This window comes from Caretta caretta, chromosome 9 (genome assembly GCF_965140235.1).
Source record: "Caretta caretta isolate rCarCar2 chromosome 9, rCarCar1.hap1, whole genome shotgun sequence".
NCBI classification, from domain to species: Eukaryota; Metazoa; Chordata; order Testudines; family Cheloniidae; genus Caretta; species Caretta caretta.
In genome coordinates this window covers 92878637-92899025 of record NC_134214.1, presented here as the reverse complement: position 1 = coordinate 92899025, position 20389 = coordinate 92878637, and the positions used below count along the sequence as shown (strand labels likewise).

The 20389-nt window shown below is 39.8% G+C and overlaps 1 protein-coding gene across 3 annotated transcripts in view; it reads left to right on the top strand.

Moving 5' to 3' along the window:
- AFF2 (ALF transcription elongation factor 2) overlaps positions 1-20389 on the top strand; it is a 412391-nt gene that overhangs the window by 353252 nt on the left and 38750 nt on the right. For 2 of the 3 annotated variants that reach the window (XM_048863483.2, XM_048863485.2), the window contains exons 10-12: positions 12226-12388; positions 12915-13934; positions 16296-16420. In XM_048863483.2, coding sequence (XP_048719440.1) covers positions 12226-12388; positions 12915-13934; positions 16296-16420 — 1308 coding nt within the window. The remainder of the gene's footprint in view (positions 1-12225; positions 12389-12914; positions 13935-16295; positions 16421-20389) is intronic. The other variant, XM_075132559.1, reaches the window with a different exon arrangement.

Here is a 20389-nt window from a genome sequence, read left to right as displayed (position 1 = left end):
ATTTGCATAGAAATACTGTTTTCTTTTTCAAAAAAGAAAACAGTATTTCAGAATGCAAAAAGAAAAGGAAAGGAGTACTTGTGGCACCTTAGAGACTAACCAATTTATTTGAGCATGAGCTTTCGTGAGCTACAGCTCACTTCATCGGATGCATACCGTGGAAACTGCAGCAGACTTTATATACACACAGAGAATATGAAACAATACCTCCTCCCACCCCACTGTCCTGCTGGTAATAGCTTATCTAAAGTGATCATCAGGTTGGGCCATTTCCAGCACAAATCCAGGTTTTCTCACCCTCCACCCCCCCACACAAATTCACTCTCCTGCTGGTGATAGCCCATCCAAAGTGACAACTCTTTACACAATGTGCATGATAATCAAGTTGGGCCATTTCCTGCACAAATCCAGGTTTTTGCAAATTGGATACTATTAATTTAGGCTTAAATAGAGACTGGGAGTGGCTAAGTCATTATGCAAGGTAGCCTATTTCCCCTTGTTTTTTCCTACCCCCCCCCCCCCCAGATGTTCTGGTTTAACTTGGATTTAAACTTGGAGAGTGGTCAGTTTGGATGAGCTATTACCAGCAGGAGAGTGAGTTTGTGTGTGTATGGGGGTGGGGGGGGGGGGTGTGAGAAAACCTGGATTTGTGCTGGAAATGGCCCACCTTGATTATCATGCACATTGTAGGGAGAGTGGTCACTTTGGATGAGCTATTACCAGCAGGATAGTGAGTTTGTGTGTGTGGTTTTTGGGAGGGGGGTGAGGGGGTGAGAGAACCTGGATTTGTGCAGGAAATGGCCCAACTTGATTATCATGCACATTGTGTAAAGAGTTGTCACTTTGGATGGGCTATCACCAGCAGGAGAGTGAATTTGTGTGGGGGGGTGGAGGGTGAGAAAACCTGGATTTGTGCTGGAAATGGCCCAACCTGATGATCACTTTAGATAAGCTATTACCAGCAGGACAGTGGGGTGGGAGGAGGTATTGTTTCATATTCTCTGTGTGTATATAAAGTCTGCTGCAGTTTCCACGGTATGCATCCGATGAAGTGAGCTGTAGCTCACGAAAGCTCATGCTCAAATAAATTGGTTAGTCTCTAAGGTGCCACAAGTACTCCTTTTCTTTTTGCGAATACAGACTAACACGGCTGTTACTCTGAAACCTGTCAAAAAGAAAAGGAGGACTTGTGGCACCTTAGAGACTAACCAATTTATCTGAGCATAAGCTTTCGTGAGCTACAGCTCACTTCATCGGATGCATACTGTGGAAAGTACAGAAGACATTTTTATATACACAAACCATGAAAAAATGGGTGATTATCACTACAAAAGGTTTTCTCTCCCCCCACCCCACTCTCCTGCTGGTAATAGCTTATGTAAAGTGATCACTCTCCTTACAAAAAGAAAAGGAGTACTTGTGGCACCTTAGAGACTAACCAATTTATTTGAGCATGAGCTTTCGTGAGCCACAGCTCACTGATGAAGTGAGCTGTGGCTCACGAAAGCTCATGCTCAAATAAATTGGTTAGTCTCTAAGGTGCCACAAGTACTCCTTTTCTTTTTGCGAATACAGACTAACACGGCTGTTCCTCTGAAACTCTCCTTACAATGTGTATGATAATCAAGGTGGGCCATTTCCAGCACAAATCCAGGTTTTCTCCCCCCCCCCCAACACCCCACACACACAAAAAAAACCACTCTCCTGTTGGTAATAGCTTATCTAAAGTGATCACTCGCCTTACAATGTGTATGATAATCAAGGTGGGCCATTTCCAGCACAAATCCAGGTTTTCTCCCCACCCCCACCCCCAACACACACACACAATTATTGCTCATTATTGCTATTGGTGACTTCTTATGTATAATTAACAGCAGTACCTGTGAAGTTAAGGCCTGATGTGTTTTCATTCATTTCTTTGTACTTCTGTGGCCCCTGTTATCAATAATATTTAGGTGCTTGACAATCATAAATGTATTTATTATCACCACATGAGTCCCCTATGAACAAAGAGAGACCTGTTCTCCCCATTTCACAAATGGGGTACTGAAGAACAAAAGAGCAGAAATATTTTGCCCAAGGTCACACAGGAAGCCTGTAGGAGAACCAGGAACTGAAACCAAGATTTTAAGTCCCCAGCCAACGCAAAACCACAAGACCACCTTTCCCCACAAGGGCAGCATAATAATAATGTCATGCTGAGGGAGGTGTGGAGCTATTTATGCCTTAATCACTTTGATATACAACTGCTAGCAACACTGTACAGTTGCATTCAGCCTCTGATCCTCCACTGCTTAGCACCTGGTATAGTCATTTACATCTGTTCATAATGGGTTGGGAACCCTACCACTGTTACAAGTGTGTGGCAGATTCTGATTTTGGTAGTGTTTTACACCTACTTTGCTAAGGGCTCAATCCTTCGTTGTGGCCAAGTTTATGACACCTTCCCCCTTCCCCATCCTGAGAATAGCAAGGGTCCATTTTGGTCACTGCACAACTTATAGAAGTCTCAGGGCTTTTCTAAACAGTGACAGCTGCAACAGCCTGCAAGGGGCTGACAGACCCCCTATGGCATAGGAATGGCTACACTGGCTGTGTGCCACCCAGAGATTCCCCCATGGTGAGTAAATGTACAGTAGGCTTCTGAAGTTATGTGCCACCAGAACAGTACAAAGAGGCCACTGCAAAGGACAGAGGATTTATGTAGTTTGAGTGACCATACGTGGTGTAAGGCAGTGCACCTCCCTCTCTAGCTTTAGACAATTTCCGATTTTAAAAATGGATTAAATATTGGAAGTGTTCCATAGTGTACATTTCATTGCCAAAACATCCAAGTTTCTTACACTCTCTGCCTGTAGGTGTGAAAAGTATTTCCCTCCCATTTTGCACACTTTTTTAAACCTTTTCCCACCTTTGGGAAAACAAAAAAGAAAGAGAATTCAGAGGGGGAAAAACCCCTAAAAATTAAAAAACTAGAAATCGAAAACTGAAATGAAACCGCATTTCAAGTCAAGTCAAAACGAAAGGTTTTGGTTTATTTCAAAATGTTGATTCAAACAGAGTTTTGGTGTTTGTTTAATCAAAATTGCTGTTTCTAAGGAAAATTTTGTTGCAAACATATTTTCCAATGGGAAAATTGTTCAGTCAGAAATGTTGACCAGCTCTACATATTGTCTACATAATTGTCACTGTGTATTTTGGATTTTTGCCTTCTTAAAGTGATTGAAAATCATAATCCACAATGCAGTCAACAAATACAGAATTATTCCAATAGTATTTCCTTGGCACTAAGGCAGAATATACACTTGGCTCCCAGTTCTGTTAACACTGGGTCCTAGAAATTCAGTTCCATTCCCAAATATATTTAACTGTATTAAAATGCATCATGGGAAATCTGAAGCTGCTCCTATGCATGCATGCGTGGACAATTTAGCTGATTTTCAGTGTTATGCACCCAAGTTCAGGCCATATGCGATGGAAGTAGAATTAAACTTTGCCATTATGTGTCCACCCCAAAAGGGGAAATGAAGGTATTTTCTCACAAACATGCTTGGATTCTTTGGTATAATAAGTGCCGCATTAAACCCCTGCTGACACTGTACATTCACTTTAAATGATGAATTATAGGGTATCAGTTAGAATATACACCTGTTGATTTACACAGACAATCCACAGCAAACACTGAGGAAGAGAAATCAGATCCTATGTATCAATATATACATCTGGTTTGATGTGGTGGAAATTTATGTGTTAATATTTATATAATAAAATGGTCCCATTTGCATCAATCAGGTGCCTTTGGAGTGTCATGGTGTGACAGTATTCTGCAGAATTCCCTTACATATGTCAAGTATGTGTAAACACCCTGGAAGGAGAGGGGAAGCTGTTCCGATTCCAATAGTTCAAAACTCTTTTATGAATGCCATTAGGACTGTGACGTTAAAATTCACTTTCTTCTGCTGTTTGTTTGTATTTTCCCAGGTAATTTGTTGTGTTGTATCCGTACTTTTAATATAGATATGATTCAGTACCAGAACTCATCATAGAACAAAACGAAAACTAGCAAGAAGGTCTGGTTAAGAGTTGGCAATAGTAGCAGTACTGTGGTTAAAGTCACATTGCAAATATATATCCACAGTTCCACCTAGGATTTGTGGCTAATGTAATTCTTTATTGGAAGGCTTAACCTTGTTATGGATTCTTGGCAGCTTTTCCCTGCTCTATTCATTACTAATGCAAGCTGTCAATCACTTTAGTTCTGCTTTGACATAGATTGTGGCTCACCGGAGTTAGTTCTGTCATTCTTTTTACTTCTTTCATCTTTACTATCCTTTTTTATGGTCTTAAAAGCTGAAAGTACAAAAGGGCTGTATGTATAGGAATAAAAAAAATCTGTTTTGGTAACTCTACCAGCCTTGTTGTAAACAGTCTTTGATTAAACCAGTTGCTTTCGAACACAATAAAATGAGAATGTGACTTTTTACACTCCACATATTATAAATTACCTTCCTTCTCAGAATAAATCAGAACTCATATTTGCATTACAGTGTTCGGGATTGATCCAGGCATATCAGCTGCCACATCCTGAATAGCATGTTATAGATGCCTTCCTTCTTCATGTTTTTTGGCTTGACAGAGCCATCATAAGTAATGTCTTCTTATGCACTAGTGTTAGCTAAAGCAACAATTTCCACACCTTATTTCATTTCACCGGGGCTAGGTACTGATCAGTATTTTAAAAGGGGCTTGAAACAGGTTTCAATTCCTGTGTCAGCCTGATCTTTGAAAGTTTAGATTTGAGTCCAGCCACCTAGGCAATAAATAATTTAATACTAACCAATGAGAAGGCAGAGAACAAATCACTCAGGGTGATCCTTCCTTTAAAAAAAAAATCTCATGGCTGCCATATATAAGTTTGGAGATATAGACATGAGCAGTTCATTATAAAAACCATGACAGCTCCCTTTCAAATTAGAAAAGCGTATTACTTTCTGATAATGGTGCAGGAACAGAAATGAAATAAAACTTCATTATTGAACAGTTACGGTATTAAATTCTGACACTAAATATTAATCAGCAAGGTGTCTCTGTATTATCTACTGGAATATCCAAGGAAACTTTTTCTTAAACATTTGCACAGAATTCAGCCACCCAAGCAACATCTGTTAAAGTCTCTGAGATTTGTTTCAGAGTGGTAGCCTGTATCAGCAAAAACAATGAGGAGTCCTTGTGGCACCTTAGAGACTAACACATTTATTAATAAGGACTCGTCTAAGATTTGTGCGATTATTCTGTACAGATAGACTTTTCGGGTGAAGATTCTGAAGCTCTGATTAGTGGTTTACTCCTCAATCACTCTCAGAATAAACTAGAGTAAATGGTAAGTGCTTAAAGAGTTATGGCAGTCCTCAGTATGAGTAAGGGGAACGTAATCTGGCCCATTATTACTGTATTTACTATGATAATGCCCAAAGGCCTCAACCAGGTTTGGGACCCATAAACATAGCAAGAGGTTGTTCTTGCCCCTAAGAGCTTATGGTCTAAATCAGTGGTAGGCAATCTGTGGCCCATGGGCCACACACGGCCCATCAGGGTAATCCGCTGGCAGGCCGCCAGACAGTTTGTTTACATTTGCACGGCTGCCCGGAGCTCCCGGCGGCCACGGTTCACCGTTCCCGGCCAATGGGAGCTGAGGAAGCGGCAGCCAGCATGTCCCTGGTTCAACTTTGCCAACAATTAGGTCTCTTCAGAGACCAATGCTCCTTGTGAAAATGCATTGCTGGCATTGATGTACCATTGATTCCCTAGTCAAGTCCCATATACATTTTCCCACTTCCAGCAGCAATCTGTTTTCTCAGATATTTACATTTTGATTTCACAGGGTATGACTGAACGAGTGGTTAGTTTATCACTCCTCTGGGATTCCTTAAAAAAAAAGACTTTTGGTGAATAAGCTCATTGTTGAACTATAATCAATTAGCTAAATTCTCTTCACAGCAATTAATGCAGCTAACTGTGATAAGTGAAAAATTTAGGCAGATGTCTTAGACATTGTTACTCATTTTTGTCTTTTGAGGAGTTTCACTGCAGTAGTGTGAAGTTACACAATGGCTTTTTAAAAAGATATATATATATTTACACACGATGTAGTTGATTATTTCACGTATTAGAGGTTAATGATTTTTAGAATCAGACATTATCTTGTTGTAACTACCAGGTTTAGTCTTGAAAGCCATTGATTAAAATATTAGAGTAAATGATGTGTTGAAAATAATATAACAGTCTTGGTGAAAAAAGAATGCTTAAATTGCACATTAGTCCTTCATTTTCCATGCAGAATAGTAAGCCGGGCACATGATAACTCCACAGCTGCTTCAATAGGTGTTTGGAAAACGAATCGGTGACTTTTGAGAACAGATGAAATGGCAGTGGGAATTTAAAAATTTAAGCAGATCACCCATGGCAGCAAATTGCAGAGAAATTCTGTTGGTGTTTTGGATAACTTTGCCGTAGCACCGAGATTGAAACCTCAGCAGTGGATTTTAAGGCCTGGTCTTAAGAGAGCTGCACAGCTGCAACTCCCATTCAAGACAGTTCAGCAACTCTCTGCCTTAGACCCTTGAGATCAACTGGTCCAGTAATCCACTTCTAGGTGCTGGTACCTGGTCTGCTCCATAGGGCCTTTTCTATCAGGTACTTTGTGCCCACTACGACAACGCTGAGTATCAAGTTACACATGTACAAATTTGTGGTGAATTTGTGGAAGGGAGTTTCCCCACATGCACCAACAAAGAGAAAACTAGGTCATGGGGGGAATGGATGAAAGCTGCTGGAGGCCAACAACAAAGAGCAGCTTCCCTCCTACCTGATTCCTTTCCGTGTGCTTCATCCATTGACCACCTTTGTACACCCCAGGCTTGCCAGCTGCGCTGGCAGGGAACCACAGATGTGTCCATAATGGTCTGTGCCAGAGAATGGAGTCAGAGGGGTTGCTCCTGCTGTCAGCTACACTGTGGGTGTAACTCCAATGGCATTTCTCTCGTGTACCCTGGAGTGAATGAATAAGTAGGGAATCGGGTCTGCAATGTGTGAGCAGCAATGGCGAGAAGCATATACCTATAGTGCTACCTCTGCTGTCATAAAGAGCCTCTGTCAGTACTGTGTCTGTTTCTTCACAGTAAACCCACTGCGACAGTCACTGCTCACGCTCCACGTAGTTCACAGTCTGCTTCCCTGCAGGGTGGAGCTAGAGTGCAGAGTACTGGGAAAGGGGCATGTGGGAAAGGAAGAATAAACTGAAAAATAGGACCAAGCACCTGGTTCTCCTAACTTGAGAGGCACTCAGCTGGGCCTCCGGAGAGCAGGGTTCAGTTCCAAGACCAGAGATGTTTGACACTTCCAGTATTTGCTTTGTCTGGTCACATTGCAAGCTCTTTGGGGCAAGGACGGTCTCTCACTCTGTGTCTGCACAGCAGGTCCCTGGGGCCTGCAATCACAAACAAGAGTAATGGAGTGTTTTTCATTTGTACGCTCTTTGCCCAGACCGTGTTTCGTTCTTTTGTGCAGCAGCATCATTTCTTATGTTTGGTTCCAAAGAGACAGAAATGTAGTTTGTAAATATTCAGAGACAGAGGGAACACTCAGCTCCTACTGGAAAATAACAGCCCAGTGGCCCAAATACCAAAGCTTTCTGCCCCCTCTAGTCACTCTGAGGGCTTGTTTCCTGTTGATAAAATGCTTTAAATCAGTTTCAAACCTCATCCAGGCTGGCATTCCTGGGCTGGAACCTAGCAACACAGCAACGCTTGCTTTGCATTTCTCTTACAGATGCAAACCTCAATTTGTTCAGTCCATGCTCACATGAGTCAGTCCCACTCAAGTAAGCGCTACTCCCTTGAGTAAATGTTTTCAGGATCAGCCCTGTAATCTTTATAGAAAACCACTTTCTAGGCTTAAAGCCAAAAGTGGCCTCAGGGGAGAGTTCAAACCAACCGATATTTTTTCGCTGAAAGGCAGATTTTGATTTTGATTTTTTTTTAAAGAAACTATAATCTCTCCATTAAACTCATCTCCCCCTTGGAAATGAGGGATGTTTTTTCCCCATTCGCTTGTGTGTGAAAGGTCTGTATACATTCTTCTATTCTGCTGAACAGCATTATTAGAAGTTGATTGTGCATGGAGCTATATGCAAGATGTTCTTTATCTTTAGCTTTGTGAGATGTTAGGAAAGGCATTTCAGGTCTTATCTGATTGTGTGGCCATGCATACAAACAGGGTTACTCTTAAACGCATGATGAAAAAGTGAATACATTTTCTTTAAAACCTCTAGTTTGGTAATGATGTCTGCAGCATCAAACTGCCTGATGTAGGCAAGGCATAATTTTATTAGCCTAGATGAAAGACAAATATGACCTCATTGTGTTTTGTAAAAAAAACATTATTTTGAGTCTGTCTGGTTCCTCCTGCTAGCTTGCCCAACTATGTTATTCAGTAATGTTTCGCCCATGAGAACTTCTCTGGGAATGGTGTGCAACAAGAAAGAAAATAAGGCCAGGTTGGGTCTGACATCTATTTCCATGGTTTTGTTCTTGCTCTTTGAGCTCTCTGTCACAGTTACAGACCTCACCTACACGTTTGAGATGCGCATGTACTGGCTACAGTACCTATTCACTTCCAGATACACTTCACAGTATAGGTTATGTTTAAAGGCCTGAATGATCTGGGATCTGGCTACTGAGAGACCAGCCTCTCCCACTTTGATCCATGGTAGGAGTTTTTATCCATTATATCAGATATAATGTAGAGTGAACTTTCCACTGCCCTCAACAGAGCATTTCTAAGGTGTAGAGCCCAGAACTGAGACTCAGGAGACATGGATTATATTCCTGGTTTGGCCACTGGCCTGCTGATTGACCTTGGCCAAGTCCCGTCACCGCCCTATGCCTCAGTTTCCCCATCTGTAAAATGGGGATAATGGTGCTTATCTCCTTGGTAATGCACTTTGATCTCTACTGAGGAAAAACACTAGATAAAAGCAGGGTATTATTATTATTTAATTTATTCGCTCTGTCATTCAGCCAGAACCCACATTTGCGAACTCTAAGAGCACCACATAAAGCTTGCATATTTCCTCATGGATATAGCTGGCTAATCATATCAGCAGCTCAGGAAATTGTGAGGTTTCAACATTTGTTTCCATCCTGAATGGGCATGACAAGCTGAAATACTGAAACTTTTCACAAAACAAAAAGGTCCAAACATTTTCAATTCAGAAATGTCAATCCAAAACATTTTGAGATGAAAGTATTTATCATCACATTGACGTGTCAACATTTTGTGGTTTATTTTCATTTTTGAAGACTGAAAAATTTTGGTTTTCCAATTCGATTTGAGGATTTTCATGGATTTGTCCCCTTTTCTCTCGCTTTTTCTGACCTCTTTTCCACTGGAAAGCAGGGGAAAAGGTAGAAAGTGCGAAGAGGAGGGAAAAACCTAGCTGTCACCCATTTTTACTGTTTCCCCCCTTTTCTAGTTGGCAAGAAGGTTTTTCCTCATATTCCAACATTTTGTTACTGTTTTCTGTCTTTTACTAGTTAAAAAGCAGGGGGAAAAGGTGAAAAATGAATTTTTGTCTCCAGATGGAAAGACCCCCTCCCCCAAACAAAATCCCGAAACTGAAAAGGAAAACTGGAATTTTTTGGTTTACAAAAATTGAAATGAAGCACAAAATGTCTAATTTCATTTGCAAATTCAGTAATGCCCCCAAAAAATCAAAAACAAAATGGTCAAAATCACCATATTCCTAAAATTTTGATGTTGGCTAATCCATTTCTTTTTCTTGTGGGCAAAAATGTTCATTTGATATTTTTTTTGACAGATTCTACTATTAATTTATTGGAGTGAAGTTTCCCTGGGTTTGGTTTGGTTTGGCTTGGTTTTTGTTTGGGTTTTTTATATTTTGTTTGGGTTTTTAAAAATTCTTTTGTGCATTTAATGAGCAACTAGGTTAGTGGTCTATCACTACCCAAGCAGATAGTTGGTTTCATAATGAACCACAAAGCACTCAGATGTTTTGTCAGTGGACATGAGACACATTTGTAAATATAACAAAACTATTAAAATGGCAGGACAGGTACCTGATCAGACTTTCATCCTGCATTTTTGTAACCTCCATTCTTAGGCCTCAATTCGGCAAAGCACTTTAGCATGTTCTTAACTGTAAGCATGGGCTGAAGTCACATTGACTTCAATAGGACTAAGCACCTTTCCTGACTAGAGATGCTTTCCCAAATAAGGGCCAAAGTGAGTCAGTGGGTCAGTGACAAGTAAGAAACAATTAATTAATATTGTGATAAGTTCACGATAACTTAGGAATTTGATGGTTGCTGCTATACTGGAAACTGTGGCTACTCAAGCCTTAACAGCTATGCCAGGGATAGATGATTAGACCCTTCAGTTCCAAAAAGCATCAATCTCTATCTCTAGTGCCAAAGGAGAATCTGCACTAGCTATTAAAAGAGGAACTATAATGCAAATCTGGACAGTTCTGATACCATCCAACAGAGGACAATGGTGCACATACATGTTAGTTTATTACCAGTATCTTGATATTAGCCACCTTGCTAGCATACTTGAAACTTGCAAGTTACAACTTCATTTGGGTTTTTTTTTTTTCGTTCCTGTCCAAGCAGGGCCCTTTACATCTGCATAGTTCACTTGAGATGTAATCATTAACATTTAGATCAGAAGAGGAATCTCTTTAAGGATGGGAGGGCATGTTGTGAGAAGACTTTTCCACTCCCACTAGTGGTGAGAGGGGGAGGGGCATTGCAGTGCTTAGAAAGGTAATTACCTTCCCAGCCATGGGGTGAGGTATGGGGTATACAAACAGCTAAGTACATGGGTGTAAAGAGAAAGTAGGTTAGAAAGAGGGAAGAATTAAGGGGTAGATTGGCTGCCATTGAAGTCAGGGGCAATATTTCCACCGACTATTGTGGAATGAAATCAGACACAGAATTTTTATGGCCCTCACCAGTCCAAGTTCGTTGGTTACTGCATCTTTCTTGTGAGGGTTCCTCGTGTACTCACCTGTGTTGAACTGGTTTGATTGGGGTCAGGGAGAGCACTTCCATATGTGGCTGGAGTCCTTGGAAAAAAGGAGAATAGAAAGTTACGAGAGGGTAAAGTAAGGATTATCGCTCACAGAAAACCCCTAGGCTTGCAAAGATGTTTCTGTATGGGACTCACACATCATCTGATATATTAAGGTGAAGAATTGGATATCCATAAAGGAGTACTAGCAAATTGTGTCCGTTTTCAAACACTTTGCTTTGTCAGCTTCACAAATTTAAAATCAATCAGTTGCAGTATAGATCAGTTGAACAGACATAAAATCTTATGGTTATCTCTCTGACAAAAATCTGAAAATTAAAAATGAGTTTTTAAAGACTCTGCTTGGCAAACTTCCATAATACTAAAAACGGGGTTCCTTTACACCCATTGGTGTTAAAATAAATGCTGAAAAAGATGACAGCAGAGGGTCTTTTCATAAATTGGAAGGGGAGGGGGACAGTGCTGAAAAGTAAGTGCTCTAGGAATGTTCATTTCCAACAGGAGCTCCATGTTCTTAGTGCACTGTCACAAACATGAGTAGAAAAACCAACTACAAATAAAGAATCCGTGGAACCTCTGGAGAGTTGTCATAAATCTGTAGCTTTTGTATCCTACAGTGTAAAACACTAAAAAGCATTCATTTAAAATGAAGCGTTATGTCCAATATTAGTTGCCTAATGTCTCTCATTTGGACATCAATTATAAGTGTACTGACAAAAAATTTTTTTCCATTTGTAAATTATTTAAGTATGAGTGTTAGCTTTTGCAACCCTAATAAGCTCAAACTTGTGGCACTAAGCTGTTTCTCATTGGATTGTTATTATTATTATTATTATTATTTATTATGATTTATTATTTATTATTAACAGCATCATAAATGTGTCCCGTGAAGCATAAACCCAAAGCATTTACAAATGGTGGCGAGATCTTTCAGTCCTTGCAGAGCAAAATTCCCATTTGAGACTTTGTGGAGTCAAAATGAAGTGAATGGGAATTGTGGCGGAGTACGGACTACATGACCAGGGTCATCACCATCAATTTTCCTAGGTTAGACTTTTAACATAAAAATTGGGCAAGGAGCATATTCAGCTGAATGTCTGTCTTTCCCCGCAGTGGCCTTCCTCTGCAGACAGCACACGGTGCAGTTTTAGCACATTCCAGCGGAGGCTCCGGGAGCTCCAGTGAGTCCGAGAGCAGCTCCGAGTCCGATTCCGACAGCGAAAGCAGCTCCAGTGACAGTGAGCATAACGAAGAGTCACGCAGTGCAACTCCAGAGGTAAAGCTATGAATTCAAGTCCCTTCTCCCAGCACACTCTCAGGAAAAAGCCTTGTCACTGAAAGCGAAATCCTTTTATCCTTCAGAAAACATAAAAGTCCTATTCTGTTTATTGTTATTTGCTTTCTTCTCCCTTTATGCTGTCAAACACATGATCCACACACTCTTTTTAGCTTTGGGGGAAACCTTCTGGCCCACATTTCAGTTACTTCAGAGAAATATTTAGATTTTTGTCCAGTACCAGAGAAGATTTTATTGACACAGTATTTGTCTGGGACGAAGGAAAGGCAACATAACAAAAATTATATCTTCAGGGACCTGCTTAACTTTTTCATTGTATTAAATTTCTCCAGGGCCACATTGTAAACTAGCTAAGGAAGCCTAATTAACCATACATTCTATAGTAAAAGTAGCAATAATCACTGATTGACTGAAATAAAAAGGCTGTGTTAAAAATGTAATTGTGGTTTAAACTAAAATACATTGCTTCTCTAAGATTTGTTTCCTATCGTTCTTCGATCTGCAGCCTGAACCTCCCTCAACAAACAAGTGGCAGCTGGATAAATGGCTAAATAAAGTGAATCCCCATAACAAGACCATTATCAACAACCAAAATGAGACTCATAGCGAGAACAGTTCTCAGCCTCAGAGCAGCCAACAGACTGAAGGACAAAATAAAGGGAAGCTTAATAACAGTCTGCCCCAGACCGATTCCAAAGACAGGGCCGTCCTTAGTCCCATCCGGGAGAAAGCCAAACCACGAGTTGCCCAGAAAACTCCAGAGACAAAAAGCTCCAAGCAGAAGTCACCAGCTCATAATGAGCCAACTTCACAAAGGACTCCTGGGAAAAAACAACCCAAAAAGGTAGAAAGGACTTCCAGTGTAGAAGAGTATAACTGGCCCAAACCAAATAATACCAGCAACACTCCCAAAGAAAAAGATACACAGGAACCACCAGAGCAGCCAAAGGTTCGCACAAAAGCAGCCGTTGGAAAGACAGCTCCAAGAAAAGAACCAAGGACTAGCACGGGACTTGCTTCTGAGAAGAAAAAGTACAGAGGCCCGAGCAAAACTGTCCCTAAATCCCGTGAATTTATTGAAACCGATTCATCTACTTCTGATTCAAACACAGACCAGGAAGAGAGCCTGCAGGCTAAAACATTACCAGCTTTCAGTGGTCCTGCCAATGGCATCAAAGTAAAGGACTCCAGTAGTAACATCCTCAGTGTAAGTAGTTTAACTAGCAACAGCAGCAACACATCAATAGACCAGACCAGCAATGATTTAGAGGAACAACTCTTTTCACCGATCCCAATTGTGCAAAATGAACTTCTGTCCCCGCTGAGGGAATATGAAGAACTCAAATCCCTTTGGGTGAAAATAGATCTTAGTTTACTCTCTAGAATACCTGGACAAGAGCCTTGTGAGACTGCGGCTGTGAAAACCGAACCACGAGAGGCAAATGTGAAACACAGGCGACAATCTCGAGAGTCCCCCACCACAGCCGCTGAAAAGCCCTCCACAAAATCCAAAAGGAAGCACAAGGTAAGTCATTTTTATAGTCCAAGGGAAACCACTCCATTTCCGTGTGTCAGCTAAGTAGGTACCAGATAGAACCTCGGTGATCTGCATTTCTTCATACCCGTCCCAAAACCTCTCCACAAAGATTTAATTGAAGAGACAGTTCTGTAGAGCTATCATATTACTAAAATATGATTGTTTTTTTACAAAAGATGCTACACTACATTTACCAGTGCATTGTGAATTTTCATCATAAACTATTTAAAACCAACCTCTAATTGTCAAAATCAATGAACTATGTATATTTGGTGATGTGTCGCACTTTCCCATTCATTTGCAGTGGTCAGTAATCTGCAGTGGGATTCCCAAGAACTAGTGCAAATTACAGAGGTTTGATTGTACCCAGAAAATGTGATTTCTGTTCGGAAGGCAGGTTTTTATTGTCTGGAGAGTTACAAGCTGATTCACCACTGAGTTAGGCACTGCTTCATTCAAGTCAGTGGAGTAGTGCGGCTTATGCCACCGATGAATTCTGACTTTAAAAATATAATTTTGTTATATAAACAAATGTGATTTATAGAAATATGATTTGCTTAACTAGCTGCTCCCCCTTTGCAACTACCTGAAATGAAGAATATATTTTGACTTAAGGGACTATGTTTTATCATGACAGGTTTCAGAGTAACAGCCGTGTTAGTCTGTATTCGCAAAAAGAAAAGGAGGACTTGTGGCACCTTAGAGACTAACCAATTTATTTGAGCATAAGCTTTCGTGAGCTACATTTCACATCCAATGAAGTGAGCTGTAGCTCACGAAAGCTTATGCTCAAATAAATTGGTTAGTCTCTAAGGTGCCACAAGTACTCCTTTTCTTTTTATGTTTTATCATGTGTTTTATGTTATTTATGCCCAAGGGTATCCTGTCTTGTGGGATATGACAGTATGTTTCAAACTAAAATGCGCTTTCAGAAAAGAAAGGGAGGTTTTATATCATAAATGAATTTTTGTAGAGGGATTTTCCAGCTGAAATGGTTATGCTCTGGTCTTTCAGAGAGAAGACATCATTTAATATTTTTATACCCCAAATTTTATAAATCACTGGGAATGTGACTTCAGCTGTCAGTTATATTGGCCTCTTGAACTGCATTAAAATGCTGATTTAGAGTAGTCTGATGATAAAGGAGGGAGTTAATACATACAAAGGCTTGCAGCCCTTACTCATGTGAATACTCACATTGACTTAGGTGGGAATATTCACGAATAAAGTCTGCAGGAGCTGAATCTCTGGTTTTACTCTGGCCTATGCATTAAAATTATGCAGAAAGAAAGGCATTGTGTGAATATGTATTTTGTGTGCATGCACATGTGTGCTGGGGTTTATGCGAATAATATGCTAATAACTTGTAGATTTGCTAACTCAGTGGGGCGATTTTTAGTAAGAATCCTGGCTAGAAGAAGACTACAATACCGGTAGCTAAACCTAGGGCTCAAGGAATATGATGAGTTATCTAAAAGAGTGGGGGAACCTCCTCACTGCATTAGCTGGGGCTTTGGATCAGGAACTGCCAAGATGAAAAGGTACACTCTCTGGGTGCTTGGGCATTCCACTAGAATGAAAATACTCAACTGAGTATCAAAATAGCCCTTTCTCTTCCAATTTGGTTGTTGTATGCTCATCAGTATCACTGCTCACGGTGACGCAGGAGAAAGCAAGTTAATTAGGGTTTGTGCTGCACGTGTTTAAAACATGGCATGAAGAGGCTGATTTGGGTTTCAAAATCATTTTATTAAAAGATTTATTTAAGGCACAAGCTCATGGGCTTGAGAGACGGTATGAAGGTTCCAGTGACAGAGCAGTAATCAGCTTTACTTATATCTTCTTAGTTCAGGCACTGAGGTCATGCAACAGGGAATCTGTCAAGGTAAATTTTGAACCATCTACCCCTTGCTAATCACTACCACTTCAGGGCTCAGGCCTGCAGCCTCTCAGTCATCTGTGTAATCCTTACTCATGAAAGTTGTCTCATTGACTTCAAGTATATTAATGAGTAAAAGATATTCATGTAAATAAGATTTTGCAGGATCAGGTCCTTAGATCTTGATTATTTATGATGCAATACAGAAGCAAACTGTAGTAAAGTGAGGCATTTGCTTTACAATTATCCATCTGGGTTAGTTTTTATATAACTTAGTCATGTGTTTGCAACACAGATCAGCACATTTAGGCCTTTTTTTTTTTTTAGTTATTTTCACTTCTCTTAGATATCAGTATTTTAGCTGCTGCTACTACAAAGGAATTATGCTGAGATTCTTGACGTTCTCTTAATGGTAAGGTGAATTTGTGCTTAGATGCGGCATTTTTCAAGCTGTTCTTGTTTTGTTCAAGCAGTCCGAAAGCTTGGATACATTTGTTGAAACCAAGAAACAGCGCCTTGAGGACACCTCAGCCTCATGCCTACTTCCACCGTGTATTTCTCCGATACCTAATCACAGATTAACCAGCACTAAAGAGTAAGTATTTCTTAATACTAAGCTGTGATTTAATAACCATGCTCTTTGAAAGCATTTGTTATGGAACTCTGTGATAAAGCATGGCTGTTGCCCAGTGGCTTGGTGTCATTGCTCCCATCTGTCATGTAGAGGGATCCATGTTTTCTGAATGGACTTGAGCTATCCTTTTGCTGGGCTCACGGAAACCACAATATCACCGAGGCACTGAAGGGTGGATATACACGTGTATCCTGTCCTCTCAGCCAGGTCCATGCTGCCCTGATTATACCTACCCTGAACACCGGGAGTTTTCTACTGAAAAAGAAATCTGTTTTCTGAGGGCCAAATCTTGGTTTTACTGACACCAACAGTGGCTTTGCCATTAACCTCAGTGGGATCAGGATTTGGCCCTTATAAATAGATGTATATAAAATAAAATGTTGGTTTTGTTACAGTATTGTCTGATTCTAGTTATGGAACAAAGTCCTTATTCTAAATATGATTCTGCCTGAACTATGGAGCAGTCCTGCCAAATGCCGAGTGGAGTCCTGGCATGTTAACCTCCTACAGTACAAAGCTAGTAGAAAGTACTTAACTTTGAGTAGCACTTTATTTTCCAGGGTACATATAACCGTATAATTGGTATCTCTCTGAAGTATTGCATTTTGTTTGAAATGGCTATAATGCATCAGCAATCAGGCACCACATGAATTACATTTAATAGTATTATAATCACAGGATTAACATTCTGTAAATAGAGAGAAAGCCTATCAGTTTTGCACTTTTATTGGTTTCAGAGGTGTAACTTCTGATTTCCACTGGGACAAGCAAAGATTCAGGCCCAGAAAGTACATGATCTTGGGGAAAAGGTATCACAGTGTCAATATTTAAATTTATGGAGAAGTTCTGAATTTAATTATTTAATTCACATCTTTTAAAGCCATTAGGAAGTCCACAGAGCAGATTATAATCTTATTTATACTGCTTTAGTTAGAGTAACTCCACTTTGTCCAGAATTACACCACTGAAAATTAGATCAGAGTCTGGTCCTCTATGTCATTGAGTCTGGAAAAGGCAGATGATTTGCAGGTGATGGTGTGGTCCATAAAATGTTACACATTTAGTAAGCATGATAATGGGTGTTCCCAGTTGTCATTCCTGAAAATACAATGAGCTGAGATATATTGCAGAGGGAATCAAAAATTATCCATCCCCACCAGTTCCATTATCCATTACAAAAAAAATTCTTTCCCTGTCTCAAATAAGCCCTAGGGATCCACCCCCAACCTGATGTTTCTTAATTTGAGCTTGTTTTCCAGGTCATTAATTTGATTCCTTAGAGCTTTCAAGCCTTTGGTATTCTCGGTTAAAATATAATTGTGTCCATCAATAGTTATTTCCATATGTTAGCTTTTTCTCTCGCCCACTGTGAATTGTGAACCAAAATTTTTTGACTCCTTAGCCACTGACGTGATTGAGGCCTGGATCACGTCGAGTTCATTATTAATATCTTCCAAGTTCATTTTAAACAAATCCTATGTTCTTTGATCATGCAGGTCTGCAACTCCCAGTGGAGTGCAGCTGAATGTAGATCAACCCTGATCCCAAAACTAGGGGATTGAATGTGTAATGACAAATTTCTGCATAGCCCCAGATTATTTTTAAGCATTCAGGAGCAGTTCTATTTTCCATCAGGGATAAGCTACAAAAAATGAGTCCAAACCAGTCACTGATTCAAAGGTAGGGGGGAAATAACACTGCAGTTGCAAAATAGTAAAAGAGAAGCATGTCAATTAAGCCCCAAATTTTATTCCCAAAGGTTCTACATATTAATACAGTAGAGCCTTGATAATCTGTATTTAATTATTATGAGAACTATTGTGAAATAGCAAGTAAAGCCCAATCCCACAATCCGAGTGAATTAATCTTCGCATGTATGCAGACTCTCTTTGGGCACAAGGTTCCACCCACACAGATCCGATTGAAGTATCAGGATCCAGGGAGTTATATTTTTAAAAGTATTTAGGTGCCTAGCAATGCAATAGGTGCCTACTAGGATTTTCAAAAGTGACTAATTACCTTTAAACCTGGCCGTCAGTGAAGAGAAACAAGAGAACAAGCAAGGAGACCATATCACAAAGACAGGTTTTTAGAAAGCCACATGCATCAATGTTTTGGAAATTAAATGCCTAATTTGCACATGCTGTTTCCATAATTGCACAAGTAAACTGGGTATTGGCATGCTCAGATGGTCAGTTATGCACCTAATAACCACTTGCACACACAAATACCCCATTTTCATTATGCAGCCATAGTAATTGCATAAACAATTAGGCATCCATGTGCTTGTATATTCTTATACATAATCCTGAGTGTTTGCCTTTTCCCAGATCTGAACCAAGATATACTATATATAATTATTTTAATAATTGCAGTTCAATTTTAATTATTTCTAATATGTCATAACGTGCTAGCGAATGTATTTTTAGTAACATGAAACCTCCATATTACACTAGGGGCTTGAAGTCAATGGGAGTCTTTCCGTTCACTTGTGGGTTTAGGGTCATTCCCTAGGATACTAAATCTTTCTGAAAAGTGGGAGGAGACCACCATTTTTTTAATTTTTTTTTTTTTTACTGTGAATTGTAAAGTTTGTAAGTTAGGGAGGATTGGATGCATTAATTTTATACATATTTGATGAAAATTGTATTAACTCCATCTTGGTTTTTCATTTTAGGGCAGACAAATAACATTTTTGTACAATCTTTCCTTATTAAGTCCACAGGATAACAGAAGCAGAGAGGAGAGAGTATTTAGTGGTTCAGAAATTAAGTATTGTATTCCAAGAGTATAGGATTTCAAGTTGACCTAAATGTCTGTTTTCCAGAGATTGCTTTGGACACTAAGCATACAGAGCTTTTTTTTAATTTAATAGATCAGCCAACCATTTTGCACGAGCATTTTTATTTTTGTTATTATTTTATTATCTTTGTTAATACAGGTATTTACTTGCAAGACCAATTTTGCAGGTGTAATTAATAGCACATGCAGGTGATGGCAATTAATGTCTGGCTACCTAATTTGCGGGCACAGTCCAGTTATTAGACAGCTCCTTGCCAGCATTTGCACATGTGTAACAACACCATCAGTTATTTGCAGATACGGGGTTCTGGTTTTCAAATTAAGCCCATACAGCCCAAACATGCACAACAGCGAGCAGACAAGAGTCTGTCTTAAGCAGTCATTTTAGAGTATTTCTAAGATTTTCAGTATAGGTTTCTTTGACCTTTCGTTAAAGATGCACCTGTACTAGGCAACATAGATTTGCTGGTCCCTTGGGTAGTCACGACAGCTTTCATTATAGTGTTGTTCACAATAAAACTATCCTAGTACATCTGGGACAAAGACTTCAGCTTCATTCAGTTGCTGCCACATGGTCTAACCTCATGTGAGAGTGACCTTTCCCTGCTAACCCCCTGCAGAAGATTAGATACACCATCAGTGTGAAGCATTTCTTTGGGGACAGGGAGAGTGGAAGGAAGGTAAAGCCAAGTGATTGGCATAGACAATGGCTTTGTCTCACTAATGGGCCAGAGATACTATAGCAGACTACAATGAGTGGATAAAGTAAGGGTAAAGAATGGCCTCTTGAAATTCGAGAGTAGATGAAAATTCTTCATCCTTCATACACAGGCTCCCTTGTGGCTTGCTTCATACCCTACAATAAACAAGACTGAAAAAAAACAGACAGGGAGATTTCTCATTCCTTGATAATTGGCCTTCTCTGACACAAAGATTAAACCCTGCAGCCACAAGACCATCAGTTCTGCTTGTATTTTTTTCATGCATTTTTATGTTTCTCTCTTGATTATAAATATAATTTAACTAATAATCATGTCAGCAAATTAAATCATTGAGTCCAGGTGTTTATTGCAATAAATTCATTCAAAATTAGTGATTACTGCAATGAAAGACCAGTTTGTTAGCTCA